The sequence below is a fragment of the Nanorana parkeri genome, unplaced genomic scaffold (assembly GCF_000935625.1).
Source record: "Nanorana parkeri isolate BGI_ZX_2015 unplaced genomic scaffold, ASM93562v1 scaffold883, whole genome shotgun sequence".
Lineage (NCBI taxonomy): Eukaryota > Metazoa > Chordata > Amphibia > Anura > Dicroglossidae > Nanorana > Nanorana parkeri.
In genome coordinates, this window is record NW_017307151.1 from 372712 (window position 1) to 389933 (window position 17222).

At 41.2% G+C, this 17222-nt stretch overlaps 1 protein-coding gene across 2 annotated transcripts in view; it reads right to left on the reverse strand.

Moving 5' to 3' along the window:
- The window catches only part of ZNF423 (zinc finger protein 423), a 246657-nt gene that overhangs the window by 199342 nt on the left and 30093 nt on the right, over positions 1-17222 (reverse strand). For both annotated transcript variants that reach the window (XM_018565746.1, XM_018565745.1), the window contains exon 2: positions 12354-12407. In XM_018565746.1, coding sequence (XP_018421248.1) covers positions 12354-12407 — 54 coding nt within the window. The remainder of the gene's footprint in view (positions 1-12353; positions 12408-17222) is intronic.

A 17222-nucleotide genomic window follows, 5' to 3' on the forward strand; every position in this document is an offset into this window, starting at 1 on the left:
GGACAAAACTAGGTTCACTTGTGTCAATATTGCATTCTTGCAAAAATAATTTTCTCTGTAATCTATTTTGACCAGTGTTGGTTTCTTACTAACGACAGTTTTACTGTAACTAAAAAGCATACATTTTATTCTATAAATTGCAGTGTTTTAAGCAGAACTTTGGACAAATCAAATCTTAACCCTTGCAGTTGGGCTATCCCCAAGCTAGCAAAGTGTTAACCATTTCAATGTCACACATCGGCTCCAACTATGGGGATGAGTGTAATTCACTTACCTCATAGTTCTCCTTAAAAGGAGAACTATGGGGTCAGTGTTTTTCCCCATAGTTCTCCTTAGGGTAACGGGAGAACACAAACTAGCGTCCTCCCGTTACTCTAAGCTCGGTATACCGTGAGCTACAGCTCGCGGTATACTGAGACGCCGCAGCTGGAGCGGATCCCGACATAGACGTCGAGATCCGCCCAGCTGCGTGAGTGACAGCTGGCTCTGCCTATCTAGAGGCAGAACCAGCTGTACCCGCCCCCTCTCCCGTCCGTTCCGCCAGTCAGCGCTGGCTGATCGGAGCATGGAGAGGGGGAATCCAGCCCCTCCCCCTGTCACGGCAGAGAGCCGTGACAGGATCGAGAGGTGATCGAACGCCGGTATGTGCTCGCTCACCTCCCGATCTACTGAGCCGACCTGTGACAGTCTCATTGTCACAGGTCGGCTAGAACTATGATGTGAGTGGAAATCACTCATCTCATAGTTCTCCTTTAAAGGCTGATTAGTGTTAATTTATCAGAACTGGAGCAGACAGAATCTGGAGCCGTTGTCGATGGCAACCATTCTGTCTGCTCCTGTTTTGATAAACAATTTTTAACTAGAATGGGGGAATTTGTTTCTCTATTTTTTTTCTTGCAACGTTTCTTCAACTGACATCACATGCAGATCTACGCATGAATAAAATAGTGAATACAATGAAGCAATAATTATGTTGTATTTATTGCGACACTGCAGACTATCTACAAATGTAATTTTACACAGGAGAGGCTGCATTTTTGACAGTGGCTCCTGCTGCATAACACAAAGCAATTCCTAGCTGTCATTTTGACAGGAAGTAATTGCCGGAATAGCAGCCGGGAAGAAGAGAAGGACATAAGAGATCTGCCCTAAAATCTTTGTTGATGCATTTTAGAGTGCATCCTCAGTGTTCAAAATCCTCACATGGTTACAACAAGCATTTAGGAGAAAAATATTTAAAAACAAAAATATCACAACAAAAGCACTGAAATTACAACTCCTTGCCCCTTCAATTTCAATTGAAGCAGAATCTTTGAAGCCTGCCAGCCCTCTTAATAAAAAAACAATTTCAGTAAGCTGTTAAAAATTTACTTTGTCTTTGTTTTGATCTTTGGGAATTAATTACTTCACAATACAAACAGCTTGAGAGTTCAGTGATGGCTTGCTTTAAAGTTTTTTTTACCCTTCCCTACTAAAAAAAAAAAAAAAAAAAACACCTTTTGTTATCCAGTCACATATTTTCTACCATTAACTTGTCATCTAGCCCAGTGGTTCTCAACCTGTGTAACCTCAGGACCCACATTTGTCCTTGGTCATCAAGTCAACACCTGGACTGTGCGATTAAGACACTGTGCTAGTGTGTACGGGCAAATCAAAAACACTGATGTACATACACAACCACAGACAGACACTCCAAAAAAAGTTTGTTTTTTAAAAATGTTTTACTGTCCATCCAGTCTCCCAACCTTACGAGAACTGGAGTGGATCCTTAGCCTGGGTCCAGTGTGGGTCGCTGTGCTGTGACGGAGCTCCATCCATATGTGCATTGCTTGTTCAGCTCCCTTGCACGCCCTGTAGAGGTGTCGGGAGCCACAATGCGGCATCACTCTGGTACAGGCACCTCTACAGGGCACATGAGGGAGCTGTAAGCAATGCACGTATGAATAGAGCTCCTTCGTGGTCATAGCCCCACCTTAAGCTGACACTCGGCACCGGGCAGCATATTTTGAATGGCTGCTTGGCGCGGGAACTGACAGTGCTGCAATAGGGGGAGGCAGAGGAGCATCTCACCTAGAAAAGTGGAAGGAATGCGGTGACCCACTGAACATGGGGTCACGACCCACCAGTTGAGAACCAAGGACCTACACTGTACATACTAGTAATATTTAGTACAAAAACAGCCAGTAAACCAGTATAATTATTCTTTCCATGAGTTCTAAAATCATCTATGGTAAAGGAAATACACTGATGCCATAGAAAGAATTTTAAGCATTACACAAGCTAAAAACACTTAAGATTTCGCTCATTATACATCCAATATCCAGAGAGCCAAATCCATTTACACATAGCATGTGCATCACTTAAGATTCTGTTTCAAAATATAGCATACTTTGAAGCTAAGAATTTGGGGAAGTATTTGGTAGTAGTAGTACAATGAATCCAGCCCCAACCAAAGAAATAAAATTGACTCCTGTTGAGGGAGGTTTCTATTAAAAAAAAAAAAAAAATGCACTTAACCTTGCAATGTAAAAAAGAAAATAGAGGATGAAAACCATTTCTGGCTGGCACTCACGTCCCCTGCCCAAAATGCATCTGGATGCGTCTGCTCAGCAGCGCCTGCTCACAGTCTTCTCAATGTTGCCTTTGGCTCCCAGCAGTACAGTTTCCACCGAGGCGGCCAGCACACCCCTCCTCCTCTCTTACTCATTTCACAAGCACCTACTGGACACTCCTGTGGCTCTAGTTCCATAACTGGCCTCAATTCCAGCTCTATTGTATCAGGCCAAAGGTCTGTGACAGCCCATGATAAATTAACTAGGCAACACTAGGCCAGGACGTTCATCCGTACAGTATATCACAGGCAATTTTTAAACTCACCACCTGTATTTTATCTGCATTGCTGTCCAGTCATAAAAGACATTCGAATAACTGGACTAAATACTGGGTAGGTGAATCCTAATACGAGACAACAGAAGTGATTTGAGGACCACATAAAATAAACAAAGTTATTTTCAAAAATACAATTATATATCCATTGCTGGAAAAAAAAAAACAGGATTACATTTGACAGTGGGGTCCAAGAAATCGAAATGTGCATTTCTAATTCTCTGCTGCAATATTAGTGTTAGAGGCTGATTAAATGAAGTCTGCCAAGAACACATTGGAGGCTGCCATCGCATACCAATTTGTTGTGATCAGAAAAAAAAAATAGATTAGGAGGGCTTGGTAAAAAAAGGAAAGAAATGGCTTTACTATGCAGTGACTGCATACTGATAAATGGCTCTGTCTGCCTTGGCGATCTGGGATCATCTCCTTTGCCAGGTACATACATTATTATTCAGGACACATTCAGCCTTCTCTAGAACACAACACTCAACATCTTTGAACATAAAATATATCAAAATTATTTATATATACATAAAGAATAAGATGCCAGGGCATTCTTTTTCTGTATGACATTCACCCTTCAAGACCACCATGACAGCCGCTGAATTTGCTTTGTAACCACAGACTTCCTGATTAAAAAACTCAAGCACCCAGTCCCTTTGTGACCTACTGAGGAACTCCTACTATGGGAAAAGATGTTGGGGGCGTTTTATACAATGTGAAAACTGGCTCTTGCACAGCATATTCAGGAGGCTTTTAAAAAAGGTCATAACAATAAACATCTCTTATTTTTTCCTTAAGGCCCATTATAAAATAGAAATAACAAAACCCTTTCAATGAGTAGTAAAACCAAAAATCCAAGAAGCGTGTAACTTATTGTGCATGGTACCTCTGCTGCACATAAATCTCAAGCCGCAATATCAGCCCTGCCCCTGTGGTCTACAGAACACCTACCACTATGCAATGACAATCAGGAAAGGGTGTTCTGTAGTCCTAACTAGCATCATGTCCTTGGGTTACATCACTGCTCATCCATAGATACAGTACATTGAGAAAATGGCCTCAACTAGGAGAGGAAGTGTGTTACTGACAGGATAACTAGGCAAAATAAAGCCTGGGGGGAAAAAAATAAACACAAAAAAAACCCGAATTGATCCATCAAATCTAAGGACTAGTAAGCTGCTATATATTGGATTTTTGTTCTTGAATCCAATTTAAGTACCTTGGAGTCCGTAACCTGGACAAGCATGCTGTAAATGAGTATCATAAAAGCATCATAATTCCTTATCTGTAAACAAGTTTTGGATCAGAAACTCAGTCATCATTGAAGACTAAGGCATCAGCATCATCACAGAGTTCAGCAATGGCAGCCTCCAATGTGTTCTTGGCAGACTTCATTTAATCAGCCTCTAACACTAATATTGCAGCAGAGAATTAGAAATGCACATTTCGATTTCTTGGACCCCACTGTCAAATGTAATTAATTAGTCACATAGTTACGAGTCCATTAATGGACTATGTGCGTCGTATTTATAAAGCAGTGAATGCAACATTTCGCATGAATTCAATCCCTGAATTCAAAATGCAGGTGTCAGGAAGATTCATGAGCAGTAAATGATTGGCAAATGCCACATTCACTGCTCTATTAATATACTCCATACTGAAGCGCTTACATTTGGTGCGTCATCTGAGGTCCAATGACCTCGAATTACAGAAGGTTTCAGTTATGAACTGTTTGAGTCTTTCAGTAACTTGAGTTTATCAACTGATGCCATAACAAAAATATATTTGAATGTCCATCAAGAAACAGTTTATTGCTAGAATACCATACAAATATTAATTTAAAATGTTGAAGTTGGTGAGGGTTTCGAAAAATAAGAGTATAATTCCTCATTTTAGTGTAGTGGGCAGCGTCCCTACAATTTTTGCAGGAGGTTGTGGGGGTGCTGGCAGCGCATGTTACGGGGGGGGGGGGGGGGGGGAGTCTAGCTCACTGACATCACTGGTCGCTAGGAGACGCCTTAGGGTGACTCATAGGGACAGCCCTGGTGGGCAAAACCATGCAAATCATTCCTATATTACCAAAGGGCCAAATGTACATCCAGAACTGCTGGTTTATAGTACAGATAAATGACTATAACTGTAGGCTTTATTTCAAGATTTCAGGCTAGATGGCCATTATCAGTGCAGTATATGGAAGCCACGGCTTCTAGGGAGTAGGGCTTATGGACCATCACAAGGAAACACCTTAGCGAGGTGGGCTACAAGAAATCAAAAAGTCCACCACTTAGTGAGAAACACAGCAGAGCCTTCCTAAAACAGTAGGCATTTGCTTGTCTCACGTCCACCCCAGATCTACAAAAATTAAGGGTTTATTCCCCACTTTAAAGGTAGCGAGCGGAACCATGCATATCATTGCTTTATTCCCCAGGGGCCAAATGTACTTTCAGAACCACTGGCTTATAATACAGAGACAGCCTTATATTAAAGAGCCTTGAACTTCATACAGCTATTTCAGACTAGTTGACTATAATGAGTGCAGTATATGTAAACCATGGCTTCTAAGGAATAGGGCTTATGGGCCAAGACAATGAAACAACTAGACACCTGATGGCGAGGTTGATTAATAAGGAACCAAAGTAGAGTCTTCTTTTAAAAAAAGGCAAATTTCTTGTCTCACTTCCAGCAAAGATCTACAAAAAGGGGGTTATTTCTCAGTTTAGGATAGTGGGAAAAGATCTTTGGTCCAAATTCACATCTACAAATGCATTTGCCACGCTTTTTCCCAATATACTATATTTAATTTTGTTGTATTTTTTGCTTAGGAAAATTGCACTAAAAACTATAATTATACTGTCTCTTAATAAATACACTGGCTATACAGATGTAACAAAATGGTTATGCACATTACTCTTTAATTTAGTCTGATGTACATGTGATGTAATATTTCAAATGGTCGTAGAGGCAGATCATTTTCTAGCAGAAAACAAGCTTACCTGCCTCAAAAGCAATTATGCTCGGGGAATTAGATAATGGCAGTAATGAAACTGCGATTAGATTTCTTTGCAAAGTGTTCAAAAATTTTGAATAGCTAGTGTCCCAGGCAAAAGGAAATCCTAGCTGCATTTTTTTGGTAATGGCTTGGAGTGGACCTTTCACCAAGTTTACAAATATGTATGAATAAGTTCCTCAAAGTATACAGTAGGGATGCACAGATACCGTTTTTTCAGTATCAAGGAACGATATTTTTGTTTTTGGTTCTCGCCGATACAGAGTATCCATACCGGTGCTGTTTGCCCCTGATTATCAGGAAGTCGGGCGGTGGATTATGACCAGTCACCTGGCTTCCTGATTGTGCAGTGTTCTATTGAAAGATAGATTGATAAGGAATTCTCAAGCTTTTATGATGCTCATTTACAGCATGCTTGTCCAGGTTAGGGACTCCAAGGTATTTAAATTGAGTAATAAACTCAAGAACAAAAATCCAATATATAGCAGCTTACTAGTCCTTAGATTGAACACCGGCTTCACTTGCCGAGGTAGCCTGGCTTTCTGACCAATCACGAAGTCAGAACATTATGTGCCGCCTGACTTCCTGATTGGTTAGGAAGCCAGGCTGCCTAGGAAACAAGTGAAGCCAGGTTATAACCCACCGTTTGGTTTCCCGATTGGAAAGGAAGCCTGCTTCATGCTTCCTCAGCACTGCCGGTCAGAGGAATATCACCCTCTGACAGGAAGTTCCGCTATCTGAGGTAAGTATCGGAGCATTTGGGCAAGTACGAGTACTCATTCAAATAATCGGTATCAGCCCATATACCGGTACTAGTATCAGTGCATCACTAGTATACAGCAACCGCATCATTTTCCCAAAAAGCTCAACCTTTTATAATCCAGAAGCTATCCTTGATCTCCATTTAGCGATTCTTCCTAGTCTGAGATCATGTCCGTCTACTGCGAGCAAGAAGAAGCATTGCCTCAGTCTCCTCTTTTCTTGTGACCAGACTTTGAAGTAATTTAAAATGTATTTCCACTTTCCTAGACAAATTGCAATAACACCTTTTTTCTTTTATTTGTTAAGTGTTCTTATTCACATTGCATTACTTAGAAAAAAAATAATTGCTGTTTACATATTGCTTTTCTGAAAGAAAGGATTTCCCTCTGGAAGGCAAAGGGGGCAGGGAGTTTCTGTTAAACTAATTTACTTTGTACTGTGCTAGCAGATCTGCCCTTAGTCTTTCTATGGGGATGGACAGAGTTTCCCCGTCTCTTTGGAATTGTACAAAGAAGCTCCAAAGCAACATCTAAAAAGGTAAGAAATAAACATAATTTTTAGATATGAAGTATAAATAGGAACACGCAACATATAGACAGTGGCGAGGGGCGCCGGTCTGAAGTGGGCGCCAGCAGGGCCAGACTTTCCACAAGCCACTCGTTCATTTACAAACGTGGCTGCATACAAGTGATTTTGATCACTTGTATGCAACCTGCTCATCCGTCTTGTCCGCCGCTGGCAAAAGGGCAATTTTTGCAGGGGGATGTGGGGACATTTTCATGAATACCTAGGAGCAGCCCATCAGGAATACCGAGGAGCAGGTGTGGTCCGTGTGCTAACAGTGAGCCCCTGGCACCGTGGACCAGGGTACGGGACCCAGCACCAGTCCTCTATAGATTATGGTGTTCTGCATTTCTGTTTAAGGTATCGCTGAGATTTATAGTCCTCTGTAGATGGTGTTCCGCATACCTGTATAATGTATTGCTGGGGTTTGTAGTCTTCTATAGATGGTATTCTGCACTGGTGTTATTATTATTATTGTTGTTCAGGATTTACATAGTGCCAATAATTTGCGCAGCGCTTTACAAAATGGAGGAGAGACAGTACAGTTACTTACAATACAATACAATATACAATACAATATACAATACAATAGAGTTAGGAGGCCCTGCTCGTGAGAGCTTACAATTGTTTAGATTGAGTTATTGGAAGAAGTAGAAGGGCAGTTATGTTGAGACGAGATAGGCTTCCCTGAAGAGATGGAATTTTAAGGATCGCCTAAAAGTGGGCAGTGCAGGAGATAGGCTGACAGATTGGGGTAAGGAGTTCCAGAGGATAGGGGACTCTGGAGAAGTCCTAGAGGCGAGCATGGGAAGAGGTAATTAGAGAGCAGGAGGTCTTGAGAGGAGCGGAGAGGATGGTTTGGGTGTTATTTTGAGATGAAGGTGATGTAGGTTGGGGCAGGCACCACTTAGGGGGCCCTGGCAAACGCCGACATTGCATTTCACCGGACCCTCCTTCCCTCAGTCTGTGCTGCTCCATCCTTCAGACTGCATAGATCGTGCATATCACGGATGAACTATGGTTTGGTTTGTACGGGGGCGGGGGGGCGCTAATGAAAGGCCTGTCCCCGGGCACTGCGTGACCTTGCTACACCTCTGCATATAAAAGGGTTCCTCAAATGTGTCTGCAAAAGTGGAAATATACAATAAAGGCTACTGCAGGGGGCTGATCTGTTTTAGACATTTCACATTTTGAAATCTGCACAGATCCTCACACACAGTGATGAACATGGTGTATGTATCCAAGTGTATGCTTATTTACAGTATATAGTTTCCGAATGATTCAAGTAGAACTCAAGGAAAAAATCTTTTTTTTTTAGTTTTGAAAAAGTGAGGGTTATAACCCAGGTCACTCTTCTGCAGACTGTGTCCCATTGGGGAGATTTACCTTCACTTACCACCAACGGGGAAGAAAGGTGGTTTAAGTGACTGAACAAGAACATGACGGGCTGGTTTGAGTATTTCAGCAATCTACTGAGATTTTCATACACAACCATCTCTCGGGTTTACAGAGAATGGTCTGAAAAAGAGAAAATATCCAGTGAGCAGCAGCTCTCTGGGCAATACCACCTTATTGATGCCAGAGGAGAATGGCCAGACTGGTTCAAGCTGATCGAAAGGCAACAGTAACTCAAATAACCACTTGTTACATCGAAGGTATGCAGAAGAGCATCTCCGAACACACAAGACGTGAAACAGATGGGCTACAGCCACAGAAGACCACACCGAGTGCCACTTTAGTCAGCTGAGAACAGGAAACTGAGGCTACAGTTTGCAAGGGCTCACCAAAATTGTAAAATAAAAGATTGGAAAAATGTTACCTGGTCTGAGGAGTTTCGATTTCTGTTGCAACATTCGGATGGTAGGGTCAGAATTTGATGTAAACAACATGAAAGCATGGATCCATCCTGCCTTGCATCAACGGTTTAGGCTGGTGGAGCTTAACATCATGGATGTGCAGTCGACAAATCTGCAGCAACTGTGTGATGCTATCGTGGCAGTATGGACCAAACTCTCTAAGGAATGTTTCTATCACCTTGTTGAATCAATGCTGCTGAGAATTAAAGCAGTTCTGAAGACAAGAGGTGTCCAACCCAGTACTAGCAAGGTGTACCTAATAAAGTGGCCAGTGAGTATCTTCCTAAGTTTAATGTGTCATATCATTGAATGGTAGGTTACAAGCAACCTCGTGTAGAACAAGTCAGTCACAAAGAATGTGCAGCTGCTCTCGGTACATTATATACATATGCATTTAGTTATAGTAAATTCAATAGAAATCAGTATTGCAGCTACATAAAAAGGGAACTTGCACATCCCAGACATTAGAAAAAATAAAAATAAATAAGGGGGAGGGGGGTCACGCAAGAGAGGGTAGTGCACCGTTTACATGCTCAGTTAGCTCCTGCACAGAGGGACTGCACAACAGACAGCGAAAAGAAATACTCTACATGGGTAGAGAAACAGAATACAAAAAGGAAAGAACTGCACATTAGGCAAATAAACCCGAACATCAAAGCCATTTCCATCAGCAGCCATTACTTGCAAAACAAGTTCTTCAAATAAAGACAAAAATGATAGCAGGATCAATTTGTTGCAGCAAAGTGACATTACCGAAAATAAATAAATATATATTTTTTTTTTTACAGTCTGCAGACTATAAAATAACTTTTGTATAATTTATAACTTATGTATAATGTTACTTTGCTGCAACGACGATTCATCCAGGAAGGAAAATTCGTACAGACTACTGCTAACGAATTTCTTCCGAAATTTTCGTTATCGGAAATTCAGATTAGTTTTCATTCGTCACGCAGAGTTTCGGATATATCTGAATCTCAGAATTTCAAAAAATTTGTGCGAATAACGAATCTTTCCGAAACAAATCACACATGTCTAAAACAGAGTAAGGAATACTGATGTGAATTTACACTGAATCCAGAAGAAGCTTTTAGATTAGGGCTCATTCAGACAGGCGTGCACGTTGTATGTAATTCCACACAGCAGCCTGTTCTTCCCTATGGGAGGACATAACTGCATGCAATTACACACTGTCATAAGTACACCCCAACCTGCACATGTAAGGGTGTCCGCACTTGGACGCAGGCAGTTCGCATCCAAGGGCAGACACCAGGACCAGTATGTATGTGCAGGTGTGGGTGTGTGTGTGTGTGACAGTGTGCAATTGCGTGGTGCTGCATCCTCCCATATTACATGCACTACCTGGCCCTTCCAGGATCAGGTCTTTTTCCAACATGCACGTCGTATGGATGTGTACACCTGCCTGAATGAGCCCTTAGAAAAGGAGAACTAAGAGGGGAGTGATTTCCACTCATCCTCATAATTAGAGCCGACCTGTGACAAAGAAGCTGTCAAAGGTCGACTCTATTGATCGGGAAGTGAGCAGAAACATGCAGCCGATCCATTCACTTCTTGATCGTCTCCCTACAGTGAACAGTGACCGTCAGTCACTGCTCCCCACAGGTTTTTTCCCCCCTCTTTCTGATCCTCCAGCGCTGAGTGGAGGAACGGACGGGGGAGGGGGCAGAGCCAATTGTCACTCACGCAGCTGGGGGGATCTCAACAGTATTGTCATGATCCGTCCCTGCTGTGGCAGTCAGTATATCGCGGTACCCGCGATATACTGAGCTTTGGTCACGGGAGGATGTTAGTATATGTCCTCCGGTGACCCTAAAGAGAACTATGCGGAAAAACACTTACCCCACAGTTCTCTTTTAAAGTCTAAGTAACCCCAACTATTAACTTCTCTTATTTGCTTTCGTTTTGGTCCATGAAAAATACTGTTGAAAGTGTTTAGTTTTAGTCAGCACTTTTATGCTTACTGCACCCACCAATATCACAGTGCAGTGCGGAGGATGTACAATCATGTCACATTACTGGAGAAAAGAAAAAAAAAGGATTTGGCAAATATATTTCCATCTGATCTTTACACTGTTGGGTTTTATTGTTTGAATTCCTTATCATAAACATTGAGTAGTCAAATTGTGTTTCATTACTTTAGCATTGTTCCCAGCTGTCTCTGTTGACTGTAGAACGCCCCCTCCCCAATGTTATAGAGATGAGAGGCGGCAGTGTTCTGCTGTCTTAAATAACCTTCTGTCCTAGGATGACAATGCTGCTTCTCCATTGATACAGTACAGAGAAGTGCGTTACTGGCAGGACCATTGGGTGAAAAGTCGGGACAAGAAAGTTATTGCAGCTACCGCCTCTAAGGATTAGTAAGCTGCAATATATTACATTTTTTTTGCCGGGTTTAGATATGCGTTAATATAAAAAGCTTACAGACCCAAAAATATTTTTAAAATCAACCATACTATAGACTCAGTTCGCAAAGCAAACACACTAGGATAAAGTAAAACTTTTCAAAATTTGCGATTTATAGTGGAACTTAACTGAAAAAACTAAATTGCAAGTAGACAGGTTCTTTACTGCAGAAGAGATATACTATGTATCTTGTACAATAAAACAAACATACCTGCTTTTTAAAAATCATCTTTAGAATGTACACTGAGCTGCGTATGCTCAGTACCGGAATTAATTAACGCGCATGCTCAGGTGTTAATTCATTCTGGCCTGGCCAATCAAGATGGCTGAAGCACCCAAAAGACGGCCAGGTGAAAGGTCAGCACCAGTGACAGTAATCGGAAGCAAGTTTTGATCTGCTTTTATCAGTTGTATGCATAATAAATAGTAGAAAGCTGCCGCATATTGCAGCCACTATTGATCATAGGAGTAATTCATACTTCTTAACTGTCTGTATTATGAAGTAGTTGTCAAATCCAAAACTCCCCCAATAGGTACAAACTTGCAAACTGACATGGCTCCTGGGAAATACTGTCAGATAACAATGAACTGGGTGGAGGACAGACAAAATGTCACAGCGTTATTAACAGTTGTAAAAACACAGGTCAGCTACAACATATTTACCATTTCCCAGTGGTGCTGTAATTATCTTCATAAACCGTTCCTAGATTGGCTAAATGCTTTATTGCACAATATGAATTGATAGTGTATTTAATGTTCAAATTTACACACATACACTATATGGGAATAGATTTTAAAAAATGCATACCGTATATAAAATTACAAACAACAAAAGTCCTGCATGGCAGTACCTGTTTGGTTTAGGGAGGCGTCCCAGTTCAAACTGTAGTCATCAGAGTCCTCCACTGGAAAAACAAAAAACAGAAAAGTGTAAATCATCAATAAGAGGATACATAACTACTTGCCATGCTCAAATCTAAAGCCACATACTTATGATTTTACCCTCTGATCAGTGTTCCTATTTAGAAGACAAGCCAATTAGCCAAACTAGTATATTTTTGTAAGAAATATTGTGGTGTTATTCTCAAATCTGGTATTGCTATCTACTGCACAGAACAAATAACAATTTATTGCACACAAGTCATATATAAATTAGAAAATGGCTATCACATACTGAATAGTCAATATAGGCCAGGTAAATCAATATACGGAAAGCATGACCCAGTCATACAATCTATTGAATAAATAAAATAAAAAAAACTTAAGAGTGGTGCATGCAGAGTTATGACATGGCACTAAGCATCCTCAATCCAGAGGTCAATGTATGTATATTTAAGATTTCCTGTCTTAATCAGAATCTAACCTTTGCAAAAAGCTTACAAAATAAAGCCCTGATCAAAGTTGGGGAATAGCTATATTCCCAGAGGCTGACCAGCCAAAGCAAGGTCTAGTGGATTCACCAACTTTAGACTTTTGTTACAATGGGCTCTGTTTAGTGAAATATACAATACCCATGCAACAAATTAAAAGTGACACTAAACTCAGGAGTTAAATCTTAAAAAATACATTCAAGCACCCTATTAACTATTATTGTGTAATCATCTCTGAATCTTTGCCGACACTGTCCTTCCTTCTGTATGGTGGTGACTACTTTTGTTCCCTATGGGGTGGGTGTGTTGTAAAGTAGCCACCTCTACAATCTCACCTTTAGTTTACCTATTTGTATTGAGATTGTATTCCATCATGGGAGCGCGGTCCATTTTACAACACACACACCATTGGGAACAAAAAGTAGCCACCCTCTAGAAGGAAAGTGTCAGAAGCACAAATTCAGAGATGATTTGAGGATCAACAGCTGAGTGATGCACAAATAAGCTGCATTTGTGTTAATAGTTGAGGTACTTAAATGCATTTTTAAGGTTTAAACGCCTGAGTTTAGTGTCAGTCATATCTTTTGATTCATCTTATTTAAAAGGAGAACTATGAGGTGAATGATTTACACTCATCCTCATAATCAGAGCCGACGTGTGACATTTAAACTGTCACGTCGACTCTATAGATCAGCCAGGAAGCTGGCTCCATGCGGATTGGCCGGCTTCCTAGCCAATCAAATCTGATATGGCGACACGACCCCCACCCTGCAGACAAATAATTCCCCTCACATAGAGCCTTTGCAGCAGTCATTAGCGTACCAGTCCTTCGGCCTGCTGGGCCGACACCGCTCTCCCGGATCTGCCCACGTCTCCTGTGATTAGCCCTCAGCCTGCGCCCACGTGATCGGCCCTCAGCCTGCTTTTGCGCATGCACAGGATTTATGAATGAGAGCTCTGGGCAGTCTGCACATGTGCAGTAGCAGGCTGAGGGCCGATCACATGGGTGCTGTGCATACAGGAGATGTGGGCAGATCCAGGAGAGCTTGGAGAGTGGTGTCTGCCCAACTGGCCGAGGGACTGGTAGGGTAATGACTGCCAAGGATCTATGTGAAGGGAATAAGGTGTCTGCAGGGTGGGGGTCGTGTCATCATATCATCAGATATATGATTGGCCGGCCTCAATGCAGATTGGCTGGGGAGCCGGCTTCCCGGCCAATCAGCATCTAGCCGGCCTAACAGAATGGAGTTAGTTTCCCAGACAATCACGAAGCCGGGTGGTGGGTAATGACACGCCACATGGCTTCCTGATTGCCCGGGAAGCCGGCTCAATGCTACAGGAAGTACCAGTATCTGTACTCGGTATTGGCAAGTACCGAAATATAGATATTGGTACTCGATACCGAAAAACTGGTATTGGTGCATCCCTAATACAAAGGTTACCCGAAGGTTCTCTTTTAAGGGGACAGTGTGCTTCTTACATAATTTACGGTTATCTTGTTCAGGCCTTCCTGTTAAAAAGGTACACACTTGTTATAAGTGGAACATGGGTCGCTGTCATTGAGTATTTCCCTACGGATAAATTACACTGCTGCCAGAGACTGACTACATTGGGCCATTAATGAGATAAGGGATACCAGTTCCTCTCAGTTTTATTTTATGTTTGTCAAACTGTTTTGACAGTCAGTTCTTGTTCCTCCATTTGAAGAGGGTGCTAATTGGTTTCATTTGGATCATATGCTTCATGGTAGTCTTTACTGTTATTTTTTTTAGGCAGCTTCTGCTGATCAGCATTATTTTATGTCAGTTTGATGTAGTATAATATTGTCTGACAGCTCATTTCAGCTTCAATTAACATAATATTTTTATCGTTTTTTGTTTTTAGTTTTTTTGGCAAGTGTTGTACTTGGCGGCTAAGTTTGCCTTCTTCCTTTATACACAGAACTGAATGAGTATGATCACTATAGCATTGATTTTTTTACTGCAGGGAGATGATGGAAAGAGCTGCAATGGTTTTTGTCCCAAGCTTTGTAATAAGCAGAAGTGCTGTTATGTCACTTCACTTTAAATGTAAACACAATGTAGAAGCAGTGCGTTTACAGTGTTGTGCCGCAACTGCTCCTAAGGAGCGCTATGCAGCAAGATTGGAATTCCAGGATGAGATATGTTCATAAATCTAAAAAATAATTGATGAAATAAAATTAGATGGAATAAATAGTGCATACGCTCATTATAGAATCACTTCGCTCCCATTCCCACCTAGGTATTTTGACGCTCAAAAGCTAAGCATGACAAAACGCTCAAGACAAGGAATTGAATTCATTTCTATGGCCCCTGTTTACAACTGAGCATGTTCTTGCAAGCAGAAAAACACCTGTCACTGGGGGGGAAAAAAGAAGTACATGAGCTACTTTTTGGTCCCATAGAATTTTATGGGAAATGCCTGGAAATTCACATTTGAAGCGTGTGCTTTGTCACACAAAGATTCCCATTCAACTCTATGGCCCAAAAAAGCACTGTAATCTGCCAAAAAGTAGCTCATGTACCTTTTCCAGTGACAGGCATTTTTCTGCTTGAAATAAAAGACTGAGATGTGAACAGGGCCTAGGTGTGAGCGGGCACTAGCAAAATTGGATTACCGTGTTCTACATAGATTACCGGGACTTGTGATCAGTCAAAAGCTATTGTGACTAGTGCATCACAAAGAATGAACATGCCAAATAGCCCACATGTAAGCCTAGATCCTCTGATTTTATTTAAGGGTCTGTGTTGCACATAACAGATTCCAGGTGCCGTTTTTTTTGCGCAAGAAAGAAAATAGATACAGTATTTGCTAATAACACACACCAAAAAAAAATGAAAACCATAGTTCTACAAAAGTTTAATGCTGAACCACTGAAAACCAGATAAATACAGTGTATGAGGAAATTATCTACTTAACTAAACCTGTCATAAGCCTGGGCAGTTATAACCAATGGTCAGAAGTAGAAATACAGGCAGATTTAAAATTTTACATATAAAAACTAAAACCTGATCTAGCCCTCACCAGTCTATGTTGCTCCTTAAAGGGTGTAAAGGGTGGCCTCACTGACCAATGGCTCAGTAGGTGGGGCCATTTTCAGAATATGGACCTACTTATCATTTTGACATGTGGTGTTTAATGAAGGTAACCTCCGCTCATGTAAGATTTCATTACATGTAAAGTATAATGGCCCCATGCTTGTGGCAAGTTTAATAGTATTTCTCTGGGTAGTCTTCTTCCCATTAGTGCAAATAAGTACATGATCCCTCTTTTCCACCAGCTTCTATAGCAGGCACTACATTCCTTCAGCTTTAAAATGGCATTAAGTGAATTAATACGAAAGAAAGATTTCAAATACACTGGCTGAAAAACCAAAATTCATGACTTTTGACTAGGAGTTTAAAATGCGAGTTGCCTGGAGAAATGGTTAAAACATAGAAATGGTTAAAACATGTGTTGTTGTATTGCAATGAATGCAAATATACACATTAAAAAGGAAAAAAATATGATGGTCGGCACCTCTAATTGGCTAGAGTATAGAAGCGGACTCTTCCATGCACAGGGACTAATTGCTGTAATAATACAAGAGCAGAAATCAAGGCTATTGCTGTTCAAGAGCAGCAGGGAGCAGAGTGTAATCAACCTAAGATATCGGACAAGCGATGTCATAGAGAGCATAGGACCAGCTGGACCTCATCTAGAAAATTAAAGGCCAGAGAAGGGAAGTATGGAGACTTTAAAAGAATGCTTTTATTTTTGTTCAAAGCTGTGTGTTTGCAAGGGGAAAAAAAGTGTGTGTGTGTGTGTGTGTGTGTGTGTGTGTGTGTGTGTGTGTACACAGAATTTTTTTTTACCCCATCTATTTGAAAATAAGATCATCGTGAGCAGATGGAGAGTCATTTGCTCCCCATATATGGACTATTTATCATCATATTAGGCCTAAAAGGACATGTAAATCAGCCCTTTTAAAAGCATGAACATATTCAAAGGCTTAGTGCTGAACGCCAACAACACAGTTTGATGCAGGCAGAAACAGTTGCTTAATGCTGCTTAGAATCACACTTACCATGTATTTAGGCTTTACTAAATGCAGCCCCATGTGTATAGGACTTGTATGACACATTTAGGGCTGGCTCTCACTCGCATTCTGTTGCTTTAATGCACGTGCGTTAAATCACGTTGTATTAAGTCAGGCGATTCATTATGAATGGGCTGCCAACACAGCACAACAGATGAAACATTTTTTTTTTTTTTATAGAGAAGGTGCAGTGCCATGTGCTGCAGAAATGCACACATTGCTGCAGCACACAAGCATGGCCAGCCCTACAC